This window comes from Mustela nivalis (assembly GCF_964662115.1).
Source record: "Mustela nivalis genome assembly, chromosome: 8".
Classification (NCBI taxonomy): domain Eukaryota; kingdom Metazoa; phylum Chordata; class Mammalia; order Carnivora; family Mustelidae; genus Mustela; species Mustela nivalis.
Genome location: NC_139027.1, coordinates 116,349,641 through 116,362,110, shown reverse-complemented (window position 1 = coordinate 116,362,110; position 12,470 = coordinate 116,349,641). Strand labels below are relative to the sequence as shown.

Below are 12,470 nucleotides of genomic sequence, written 5' to 3'. Positions count from 1 at the left end.
GCTCGCTCTTGCTCTCTCTGACAAATAAATAAATAAAATCTTTAAAAAAAAATAATAAATCTCCTTTTCTGATTGTTGCTGGTGTAGACACACAATTGATTTCTGTGTGATCCTGGACCCTGCAACTCTGCAGACTTGACCATCTCTAGTTTCCTCATGGGTTCTTTGGGATTTTCTCTACATGGTGAATTGTCATCTTACTTTTCTAACCTCTGTATCTTTAATTTTGTATAGTTACCAAATTGTTGTGGCTAACTTCTGGTACAAGGGTGAACAGCAGTGTTTAAAGAGGGTACCTCCGTTGTTGGCTGTGTTGGCTGTGGGTTTTTCAAATAAACCCGTTTGTCATGTTTACAAAGTTCCTTTCCATTCCTAATGTGCTGTTTTTAATCATGAAGGGTGTCAGAATTTCATCGAATGTTTTCTCTGCATCTATTGAAATGATCATGTGGCTTTTTCCTTCCATTAATGTATATTCCATTATGCTGAACCACCTTTACACTCCTGAAGAAATTTCTAACACTTCAGTACAACACTTTTTCAAGGTCTCCTTTGCTTTTAGAATTGTCTTGCCCCAGACAGTACCTTCAGAATAGTGTGCACTTCGTATTTCTGTACCCTTGGAAGCTTGATAGTACTAAGTACTTGAGTACTGCTCAGTGACCATCTTATCCACTGACTGTAGACTTTAGGTGGAAGAAATCATAGAGAACCGCAACTAAGAGGTTAGACTGTATGCATGTGTGTCATGCTGGGAGAAAGTTATACCAAAACTGTTCCTCTCCGAGTGCGATTGGTTTTCATTTTCAGTGTCTGCCTCCTACTTTATCATATGAAAACGAGTATCATCTGAAGTAGTGCGTAAGAGGCTATCAAGATGAGTGCCTTCCAAAGAAGATTGCCAATTCACAACCATCACCAACACTGCATTGAGTGTTTACTTCAACAAACTAATCTTTGCCAGTTTGATATGTGAAAACATCTCATAGTTCAATTTTGTGAATTCTCGGTATGAAGTTTGCATCTCTGTGAATGTGTAGTAAAATATTTTATAAGGGAAGCAGCTGAGATTAGCACTAACTTTTCCAAGACAACCTTTCTTAACTCTATTAAGCACCCCATTATCTAAAATTAAACAGACACACCAGATACACTTAAATATTCTTAAGAGTTTATTATAAACTAGTTTCACAGGCCACAGGGAAGTAAAAGGACTATGTACAGCCTTACGGGAAACAGGCAGGGATCTGAGGAGGGCCAAGATGAGTCTAGGGCCTTGGTGGGCACATTCCCGGGGGAGGGGGCCCTGAAAGGAAAACCAGACAATCCCGTGAGACTCTGAGAACAACGGCATAGCAAACAAACAGGTCTGTGGTAGTCAGGCCCGCACCTCTGTGGAGCTACTTCCATGACTCTGTGGCCAAGGGTCAAAGAAGGCCTGAAGTAAGAGTAAGAAGTTTAGTCAGTGCCTGATCTGCAACTCCAATCTCCAGCCCCAGCCCCCACCCCACCCCACCCCAGCCTCCCACACATACCACCCCTCAAAAGTCACCAAGTGATCAGAGGGACATAACATATATACTAACTGGGGACTTCTCTGGTAGGTATGGGTTCCTATGATTATAAAACCCATAAAAAAAAAACCCAAACTAGAGACACACAGATCACCCACTATGCCTTGGTGCAAAGAACACCAATCTGGGACGCAGGACACTAAGCTCTTGGGGCCTGTTTCCTTATCTATAAAATGAGAGGGCTAATCTATGCCAGCATTTCTCAAACTGGATTTAAATAGATATATATAAATAAATAGTACAGCAAAGCCCAGGGCTCCCCTCTTAATTACTAGACATTATCAAACCTAAGGGCATAAGACAATCCTGGGACCCTTGTTGGGGACTTCTAGAATGTATTATTTCACAGTGCCCCAAGAATACTGCCTTGGACACTGAGAAGTTCCCTGGGTATAGGACTACTCTAACTACTCTAAGAGGGAGGGAAGGCTGATTTTAAGAAATGCTTTTTCCCTCTTTCCTTTGTGGACAAAGTTGCCCTCTAAGAGTCCACTTCCCTCGGTTTAAGGCCTAGAAGCCCAGAGGGTTATGGTCAAAAACCAAACCTTCCCTCCAGTTCCCATTCCAACATGCTCTAAGGGAAGTCAAGTCACTGCTGCTAGCACTTACCTCGCATGCCTGGAGGAGGGGGCCGCATCCCCGGTGGCGGCATGCCCATCGGAGTTCCTCGTCCAGGCGGGATCCCCATTGGGGGACCCATGGGAGGCCTCATGCCTGGTGGTGGGCCCATCATTCCTAAAAGAGAAAAGCCCCAAGAATACAGCTCAAGTGTCTATCTTGAGAAGGCAGCAGGAAACATAGCAAAGCTGTCCACCAAGTTCTGAGACAGATGGACCATTCCACCCTCCCAGTCTCTCCTAAGAAACTGGGCCTTGAGCCAGAGGTGGGGCTCCCTATGGCTCTTGTCCAGCTAGTCCCATGGTCAATCAGCCAGGCTGGATCTCAGAGTAATCCTGCTTAATTACATAAACTCCTCATCAGTTTCAGTCAACATTATGTCTCATCATGAATCCAGCTCAGGCATCTCCCATCACGTGGCCATGGTCTCCTTATGGGCTCCTCACCTGGAGGCGGTGCCCCCCGGCCCATAGGTGGGGGAGGACCCCCACGGCCGGGCGGGTACTGGGTCGGGGCCCCCGCAATGCTGGCGGTGGCAGCAGCTGCAGCGGCAGCCACAGTGCCTCTTCCTTGTGGGGTCATCACCTAAGAGGACATAGGGGCCAAGTAAGCACAGGACAACACAGCATCCTACTCTTCCTCACAACTCGGAGCAGACGCCCCACCCCCTAAGCTACAATTCGCAGCATCAGGCTATCTGAAACCACCTGCCAGAGAAGACCAAGCTTGCGTGCTCATTCCCATCTTCCAGGCCTGAGTTGAGGTGGCCCAGTCCAAATGAGGGACAGCCTCCACACTGTTAGTGTAACTGTGAACAGGCTGTAAGACAGCACAGACCCTTTGCTGTCATGGAAACACTCTGCCCCAACACCTTCTATGCATCTCTTTACTTCAACAGCAACAAAATAATTTACAATGTTAAGTTTTCCTTCTCACTTGATTCTGGGACTATGTACAGAGCAAAATGAGATACTGACAGCCTGACAGTCAGAGGTCGATTGTTCTGGACTCTTCCCAAACTGTGGGCCCTCTCTCTATTCTTCATTTTAACCAGGAGAAGTTGGTGCCCTTCCCCAACTCCTTACCTGTTGGGACGGCCCACCAACGCCTCGGACTGGCCCTGCAAGTCCCGCAGGAGCCTGGGGCATCGGAACACCCGCTGGGATTCCTCTGCCAGCAGCCCGGCCAATCCCTGGGCCCCCGGCAGCTCCAGCAAGCGGCACTCGGGCAATGCCAGTCTAAAACATAAAGAAATACACTAAAAGGCTGGGGAATCAGAAGTACACTTTGGAATACCACTGCCAAGACAGCCCCTAAGATTTATGGGGCATCAAAAGACCCATACATGTTAACACCATTCCTCTTCCACCCAAGATATTATGTCTGTCACTCCTACAGCAGGCTAGAACTTAAGAGGAAGTCCAGAGATTAATACACCACAACTCAACCTATATTCACTATGAAAATTAAACCAACAAAGGGGCAGGGCTCCGTTCAGAAGGGTGTAGGCAGACAAGAGCACTTGACCTGGCCTCAAAGAGAAACGAGGTCCAGTCCCAGCTCTGACTCTCACCTGGAAGGTAACAGTGGACAAGTAATCCTATACAGCTCTGGGACTGTTTCCTCATCTGTAAATGATGAGGTTATGACAAAACCAGCTGTGGTCATGAAGACTTACAATGATTTATGTAAGAGTAGTGTATTCTACTACAAACAGATCTAAGAGTCATAAATATAGACATATGCTTTAACCAAAAAATATGGTAAATCCCTTGCAAACATTTTAACTGGAAAGGCTTCAATGTAAAAGTCTAAAAAGAAGAAAATGACTAGGATGACTACTCCATCATCACTTAAGATGATATTTTTAACATTACTTATAAAAAGTATACCGCAACCAGAAATATGTTTACAATGTTAAGTGAATAAGTAGAATAAAGTATTGCATACATATTATGCGTTAAATACAAAAAAAAAACCCCAAATACACATGTGGTCAAAGTAAAAGTAAGACTATTCCTCTGATGACAATGCCTTAAAATGAAAATATGAAAACCTGGTTAGATGATCTAAAGTCTTTTCTATTTCTAAATGTGGGCTGATGTTTATGGAACCAAGAATGCCTGGGACCAAATGCCAGCTGCACCACTTAAGGCTAGGACACTCAGGCATGTCACTAAAGCTCAGTTTTTTTTAATCTATTAAGTGGGAATAATTTATCTCAATAAACTATGTATAAGGAGTAACTAAAATATTAAAGTGCTTGGCACACAGAAGATGCTTAATAAATGTTAACCATTATTCTCTAACTTTATAAAATATATACCTTCTATTATTTGGATTTAGATTTTTTTTTTTTTTTAATTTGAGAGAGTGCTCATGAGTGAGAGAGGAAGAAGAGAGAATTCTCAAACAGATTCCCCAGTAAGTGTGGAGCCCAACACAGGGTGGGATCCCAGGACCCAGAGATCATGACCTGAGACAAAATCAAGAGTTGACAGCTCAAGTGACTGAGCCACCCACGCACTGCCCCACAATCCAGCATTTTCAATTAATGTTCATGAGCCCTTTGGTTTCCTGATCCTTTCTTAAGAGAGCTCCCCCCTCCTTTTACAAAGATTCATTTATTCTGAGATAGAGAGCGAGTGAGCAAACATGAGCAGGGGTGGGCATGCAGCAATGGCAGAAGGAATTCTCAGACTCCCTGCTGAGCGTGAGCCTGATGTGTAGCTCAATCTCACAACCCTGAGCCCCTGACCCGAGCTGAAATCAAGAGTTGGATACCTGACCAACTGAGCCACCCAGGCACCCCTTGCAGTTAAGAGTTTTAAAAGTCCAGCTAAAATGTCATCACATTAAGAAGTGACCAGATGGCCGCAAGTGCTTCTTCTCCTGACTCGCTATGTACATCAGCTGAGAAAAGGTTCCCCATCTCTACCTTTACTTGTGGGATAACCTCTTTGAGATTCTATTATCTGTAAAAGGAAGACAAAAACCAGAGGATGCCTGTGAGTAATGCAGTGAAAGGCAGACAACCTAAGACAAAACCTGGCTCACAGCAGGGCTGCCTCCCTTGTACTGGCCCCCTGCACGGACTTACATCTTTGGGAGGAGGTCCCTCCACTGTCATTGAGACCAGGTTCTCCCCCCGAAGCAGCACCAGACCAAGGACTCGCTTCTCTTCTCTTTCGGCTTGTTTCGAGTTCTTTGGCCTGAGGATGGGTTTAGGAAAACAAACAAGCAAGCATTAGAAAAAGGGTAATGCTCCCATTCACCTGTCTAGGGGCCTCCCAAGATTTGTTTTACACTGTACCTCCCAACAAATGGTACAAAAACTTTCTCTAAGCTCCTCTGGATAGCCTTCACAGGCTGAACTAATTACCCCTTAGTGGTTGTCTTCCAGGCCAAGGGGATGTGCTGACCAAGACACAGGACAAGAATTAAGAAAGCCCAGCCCTGGATCGAATGTTATTCCATAACCATCGGGAAGGCCATTCCTTGGTCCAGTCTTCTTTGACATTACCCTACTCCCTCCCTTCAGCTTAAGGCCTTAGCAGTGTGAGGAGGCAGCCTGAACAACTGAAATCCACCGAACCCCTCAACCCTCTTGCACGTAGCATCCTTCTACTACAGCCGTCACCTCATCAGAGAAATAGAAACAATGAAAGAATAACTACATAGAAATTACACCTCTGTCCTCAAAGCGCAAAAACAGATGTTCCCAGTGCAATTACCAGAAAAGGAGGAACAAAACATAGAGCTGACCTTTGAACAACATGGGATTGAAATGTGCGGGGCCACCTGCATGGGAATTTCTTCTGATAGGTACTGCAAATGTATTTGCTCTTCTTATGATTTTAATAAATTTTCTCCATTTCTTCTGATAGGTACTGCAAATGTATTTGCTCTTCTTATGATTTTAATAAATTTTCTCTATCGTACTTTATTGTAAGAATACAGTATATAATACATGTCACATAAAAGACACGTTCATCTGTTTAGGTCCTTGGTAAGGCCTCCAGACAACCAGCAGGCTATCAGCAGTTCAGTCGGGGGGGGGGGGTCAAAAGTTATACATGGATTTTTGACTGCGTGGGGCCAGTGCCTCATCCCCCGGGTTGTTGCGAGGGTCAACTGTAAATGTAAAATGGGAAATAGAGTAACTGCTGCAAGACAGGGGAAGGGGAAAAAAAATCAAAACCAATATTCTAAAAATAGAGGAAAGATAAAAGGCTCTGATTTTTAAAAACTTAAAGGTTTTCTTTTATGGTATTTTTTTATATTAAATTAAAAGCACTTTTCTATGGTGGACATTTCTTCCTTTTTCCCTTATCTATATTTTTTTAAATAGAAGAATTTATTGCTCTTTCATAAAAAAAAACCAAAATGAAAACAACCAAAAAACCACACACACACACACACACACAAACCCTTCTGGGTATTTAAATCTTTCTGCATATACTTTTACATATTTTTAAAATATATTTCCCAAAAAACAATTTTAAATTATCAGAATAGTTTCATTAAAAAAACAACAGGGGAGAACCATCTGCAATAGTTCTATGCTGATCAGCTGGCCCCTCTTCATTGTATCCCTGGCACTCAGCCATCCCTACCACATCGTGTCCTGTACTTCTTGACCTCTTGCCACAAAAAGAAAAGGACAGCCCTTAAGGGAATCAGAGGAGTCAGAGCTGCCAATAACCTAACATGGACCACTGGATGTGGCAAAAGAGCTGAATGATTATGGAAGTCACCTAACTTCTTTGGGCCTCAGGATGCCTTGAATGTAATATGCACGGAGAACTATAGCCCACATTTTTAAACAGGCCAGAAGCTTAAGATCTGTGAGTCTTTAAACAAGGGAGTTATCCAATAACGTATGGAATTGTAGAAAAGTAGAAAATATCTCCAATTGTGTCTATAAATGCCAACAAGAATCACTGGCCCCAAACCCACACGGGAAGCTGAGCACTTACCCTGAAGAGGGTCAGAGGCTTCTTAAAGCAGTTTCAGACCAGGCTGCCTTGGGAGAGCCCTTTAGGCTACAGCTTTACAAATAGGCAATGAGGCCAGAAAACCAAGCTCTCCCCCCTTACACACCTGTGGGGAGAACATGAGAGCCCTTTACCCCAGTACCCAGGGGCAGACAAAGTCAGAGAAACAAAAAGTCTAGCAGCCCTCCTGACAACTTGCACTCAGCTAGACTAGAGAGCAAGGCTTGCCGGGCTAGCAAGGAAGGAGTGTTCTTAGAGTCCACTGTCCCCACTTACATCTGCCCTCTAACACACGGAACAAACCAAGGAACCAGCTAGCTACATCACCACCTGTCACCCCGCCCACCCACCCACTTCCCTCGAAACTCACATCCCACCCCCATACAGCCCACTTCTCACTTGATCTTCCTGAACTCGTCACAGTCACAGAGGATCAAATTCATATGCTTGTCAAAAGCCTTGAAGGTGCCGATGAAGATGCGGCCGTCTTGCAGGATGCACCTCATCCTGTAGTCGATGTGCTGCAGCATCTTGCTGCTCTTGCCCACGGTCTGCAAGGACAAATCAGCAGGATGAGTCCAGCTCTTTCAGACCTCTGTATGGCTGGTCCTTCCTGAAGACCAGCTGTGGCCTTCTCCTCCACATGGCTGTCTATTGTTCTCACTAGATTCTCAGCTCTGGCTTCTGGCCACAGCCCTTCCCCAGGAATTCTCCCACATCACCCTTCGTTCAGCCCTAACCTCTGCCCACAACTGTTATTCCCTTCCCTTAAAATTGTCTTTTTCATATTACAACTACCTGCGCCTGTGCTGCGTCAGTTTCAGGGTTGAGCGTGAGCGTGTAATCCAATCCCCCCCATACCGGAAGAGCAATCTGCCACTGTGCAGATTACAGGTGACTAGTGCTGTGACACCCACAGCCCATTTAAAAGACCGGGTGAAAGAGGAGCTAAAATGATTGGCAGTAAAGATCCAATCAACAAGGAGAATTTGTCAACACAAAGGAGCTGATCAGCTTGGAGGGCAGGAGAATGGAATCGCTAAACCAAAAACGTTAGTGTGCATCCAAGACTACCTTTGGGTAGGGAAACTTTCTGGTGGCCAGGGCGCTCATCAGTTTGAACTCATAATGGTCTTTAAGAACATATGTAACTTGGGAAACATGGGTGGCTCAGTCAGTTAAGCGGCTGCTTTTGCTTGTGTCATGATCCCAGCGTCCTAAGATCAAGTCCCATATCGGGCTCCTTGCCTGGCAGGGAGCCTGCTTCTCCCTCTGTCTCTGCCTGCCTGTGCTCCCGATCTCTCTGACAAATAAAATCCTGGGACGCCTGGGTGGCTCAGTTGGTTAATCCACTGCTTTCAGCTCAGGTCATGATCCCAGAGTCCTGGGATCGAGTCCCACCCGGGGCTCCTTGCTCGGCCGGGAGCCTGCTTCTCCCTCTGCCTGTCTCTCCCCTTGCGTGTACTCTCTCTCTCTCAATCTGACAAATAAATAAATAAAATCTTAAAAAATAAAAAATAATAAAATCTTAAAAAAAAAATAACATAAATAACTTGTCTACTTCTTTATCAATCCAACAACTTTTTCCAATTTGTAGCCTGGCTTTCAATGGAGCTTTGCTAAAAGGGAGACTAAATAGATCTCTCAATGCAAGTTGTCAGGCACCTTTGGCAGTTACATCTCTAGAAATAAACCCCCTGACATCTGACTTGTCCATCAGCTTCCCGTCAGTATGACGGGTGTGGGCCAGTCATGACCCATCCAAGCGCCTTCTCTGTGCCAGGTCCTGGGCTTGCTGTTCATCTCTGTGGGCTTGGACAAGAACAGGTTTTTTAATAAACCAATGTGTGGATCAGAACCTTGACTGACACCCTGGAGACACAGGATATGTGGCTCACTCTCCCTCAAATGACCACGTTAACAGGCTTGTAATCACACAGCTTCTGGTCACACAGATGTGAACCTTTATGGCAACATTTACTGGTCTGTCCACCTTGTAATAGCTAAGTTTTCCCGGCTGTTCCCTGTGTACCTGGCACTGTGACAAGCACTAGAGATCTCATTTAATTCTAGAAATCAGGCTAATTATTACTCCTATTTTACAAATGCAGCCGCTGAGGCCAGGAGAGGTTAAGTAGCTGGCCCTGTCTCACAGCCAGGAAGCTGGGTTGGAACCTGGACAGACTGAATCCAGCCAGTGCTTACTCTTCCAACCAATCCCACAAACAATTCCCTGCTTTCAGTTCACCCAACACTACAGAACGGAGTGCTCTTTCTAAACGTAACTAAGTTCAGGACAGGTTGCTGGCTCGATCCTTCAATGGCATGCCTCATCACCAACAGGGTTAGGTGGCATGTAAAGCCTTTAGAAACCAGGTTCCTGCCAATGCCTCCCATCTCTCCTTCCACCCCTTCATCCATCCCTTCCCCCTCCAGGAACTTTCAACAGTGCGACCCTTCATGCCTGGTTCTTGCAGTCCTTCCCATCTGTAACATCCCCTTCCATCCTCCCTGGGAAGACACCTCTAACAATATTTTAGGACTCTGCTCAAGCATCATCTACCCCAGAGGGCGTTCCTGTCCCGCCCCTCCGTCGCCGTTACTTTTACATAATGCTTAATTACCACTCCGGATACAGTATCCGTGTCCCCGACCAGAAAGTGAACTGGGTGAAGGAAGGAAGCGTTTCATTACGTAGCCCCAGTCCCTGAAAAGTCAGACAAACTCAGACACAAAGGCACGCTCAACAAAATGAGTTGCACTCTTCCTCCAAACATACTCCGTCCCCCTCCCATTCCCTCCTCCCGTCTACAGGACCCAAGCACTCCCCCCGGTTTTGGCCACAAGTCCTCCCACCTCTTTCGGCAACAGCTCCTCAGACCCTCACCCTGTTTCACAAGTCCTCCTGAGGCTCTAATGCCTGCTCCGAACCCCAAACACGTATTTATTCTGCCAAAGTTTACTTAGTGCCCGTAGGATCCCAAGTACTGGGGCTACAGCGGCATGAAGAGCCGCGGTTCTATCCTCGCCACCACCGAGCGACCCCGGCCTCCATCCCTCGGTTCCAGCCTTCCGCTCCCCGACCCCGCCGAATGGCCGAGGTCCGGGTCTCCCTTGCTGGGACGGGGCGGCCGCGGCCCGGGCCTTCGCCGCCATGAGCGGCCAACCCACGACCTCCCCCCCCTCCCCCGCCAACTCCCGATCAGTCGCGGTCAGCTCTCCACGACAGACTCGGAAGTTCCCGCGCCGCCAGCCTGTGCCTCCTCACCATGGTGGCGGTTCTGATGGCTCCGATTCCCGCCGGATTCTCTTCGCCCAAGGCCTAGTCGTCCTCCTGCGCTCCGCTTCCCGCCGCCGCCACCGGAAGTGCGGCCTCGGATAAAATGGGGTCGGGTAAAAGCAACTTCCGGTCCGGCGTCGGCTCTTGAGTTCCGGCCAAAACGCGGAGCTCGGAGCCTAAAGCCCGCGGGGTCTTTGGGGGCGGGGCTAACGTCAAACTGAATTTTCCGGAGATACTCGGTCACCTTCCTAGTTCCACTTCAGTCCCGGTCCCCAACCCGGGCCCATTACCTCTAGGTCATCATCTCCCGCCACTCTCCCCCGCCTCTTCTGCAGACAATGTCCTTGCTTTTCCGCGAACTAGCTTGTCGTCCTCCTGCCTTAGTACCTTTGCATTTGCTGTTGCCTCTGCCTGGAATACTAATCGTCCAGCTATGTGCACGACTCATGCCCTCACTTCCTGCAGGATTTAAGCTCAAACATTTTCCTACAGAGGACTTTGCTGGCCATCCTGATTAAAACTACAACCTTCCCACCCATCCCTGCTTTATCTCTCTCTCCTTAACATTGATCCCTAATACAGTGTATATTTCTGTTATTTTATTACTCCTCCCATTAGAATGGAAATCCTGAGGGTGTAAATTTTCCTTTGTGTATTTTTCATTACAGCAATGCCTGGAACACTGCTTAACAAAACGTATTTGAATGACTGAACGAGTCAATCAACCAATCCCCTCCAATCCTGGGAATTGTGACTACTACCTAAATGCTCAGGAATTTCAAATTCATTCCTCTAATGCTGGGCTCCTCATTTATCTCGTGGCCTTTTATCTCCAGCCACCTGCTTGAGCTGGAGGTCTAATAAATTTAACATGATGAAAATTGGATTCCTGATTGTATTCACTCTTCTTCCCAAACCCACTTCTTACCAGCGTTCCCCGACTCGGGAGTTTCTCGAGTTAAAAAAGCAAAAAAGTAAAATGACAAACTTGGAAGCATCCTCGATTCCTCTCTTCCTCTCCCATCTCACAATTCATCCATCAGCAAGTCCTGTGGGCCTCACCTACAAAATATCTTGAATCTGAATGTTGTCCCCTGCTCCACTATACCATGCTCTCCTAGCCACTATCAGCTTGTCGATTTCCACAAACAAGAAAAAGGGGGTCATGAATTCATCTGGCCTTTGTTTGGTAAAGTGTTCCTGAGGTTCAGTCTAGATCAGGGCCTGGGAAACTTTTCCTGTTAAGGGTCAGCTCAGATAGCACTTTAGGGTTTATGGGTCACATGGTCTCTGTTGCAATGACTCAATTCAACCATAACAGGATGAAAGCAGCTCAAGAGAACATAACAAATATATGGCTGTTACAATAAAACTTTACAGATGCTATTCTTTTTTTTTTTTTATTCTTTTCAACCATTTAAAATATAAAAATCATTCCTACACCACAGGTCTTACCAAAACAGGTGTCAGGCCAGATTTGGTCTTCAGGCCTGTAGTTGGCCATCCCAGGGTCCAAACCATTGTATTTCTGTGTCTGAGTTCAAGGCCATAGCCCCAGCTAGTATTATTAATAATTTTACTTGCGCTGTTTCTTTGGCTTGTCACTGGAGTCACTGAATAAATGCAGGTACAGAGTTCATGTCTTTGCCCTCATATAGAAGTTATATGCATGCACATTCACTTCTTTATCAATCTGGGTCTGATGAGGAGACAGAAACCACACAGTGATTTCAATGGGAAACTTAGCATGAAGAATGAGTATGCAATGGTAGGAGAGTAGCTGTAAATATTGAAAGAAAACCCTCAGCAGGAGGAGAGTACTCAGAAGGGTAAACAAAAGTAGAGTAAACTCAGAAGGGTAAAGGAAAGCTGCCTCCCTAAGGCTGGGGTTCAGCCTTCAGGGGGGAAGACGTGGTTCCAGTCCATGGGATGATGAAGTTGCAGGGGGAGTCCTCTGCAAGGGCCACAGCCAATCTATAGTCATCAGGCACACCAAAGCTA

General features: G+C 46.2%; 1 protein-coding gene and 1 long non-coding RNA gene across 4 annotated transcripts; one reads left to right on the top strand and one right to left on the bottom strand.

The window, feature by feature from the left end:
* Positions 1–1,159: 1,159 nt before the first annotated feature.
* On the bottom strand, positions 1,160–10,614 carry SNRPB (small nuclear ribonucleoprotein polypeptides B and B1). Of its 3 annotated transcripts, XM_082745629.1 has the most exons (8): positions 10,458–10,614; positions 7,589–7,740; positions 5,293–5,404; positions 3,278–3,430; positions 2,639–2,777; positions 2,184–2,309; positions 1,391–1,438; positions 1,160–1,306 (listed from the first exon to the last, which is right to left on the bottom strand). In XM_082745629.1, the coding sequence occupies exons 1-7, from the start codon at positions 10,458–10,460 to the stop codon at positions 1,428–1,430; spliced, it is 696 nt and encodes a 231-aa protein (XP_082601755.1). In that variant the 5' UTR covers positions 10,461–10,614; the 3' UTR covers positions 1,160–1,306; positions 1,391–1,427. The 3 variants fall into 3 exon arrangements, with proteins under 3 accessions (XP_082601755.1, XP_082601754.1, XP_082601753.1); XM_082745628.1 differs by having other exon boundaries at positions 1,160–1,438; XM_082745627.1 differs by lacking the exon at positions 1,391–1,438.
* On the top strand, positions 5,411–6,242 carry LOC309872046. Its single transcript, XR_014315637.1, has 2 exons — positions 5,411–6,017; positions 6,080–6,242. It is a non-coding gene; the product is annotated as an uncharacterized lncRNA (long non-coding RNA).
* Positions 10,615–12,470: the final 1,856 nt, after the last annotated feature.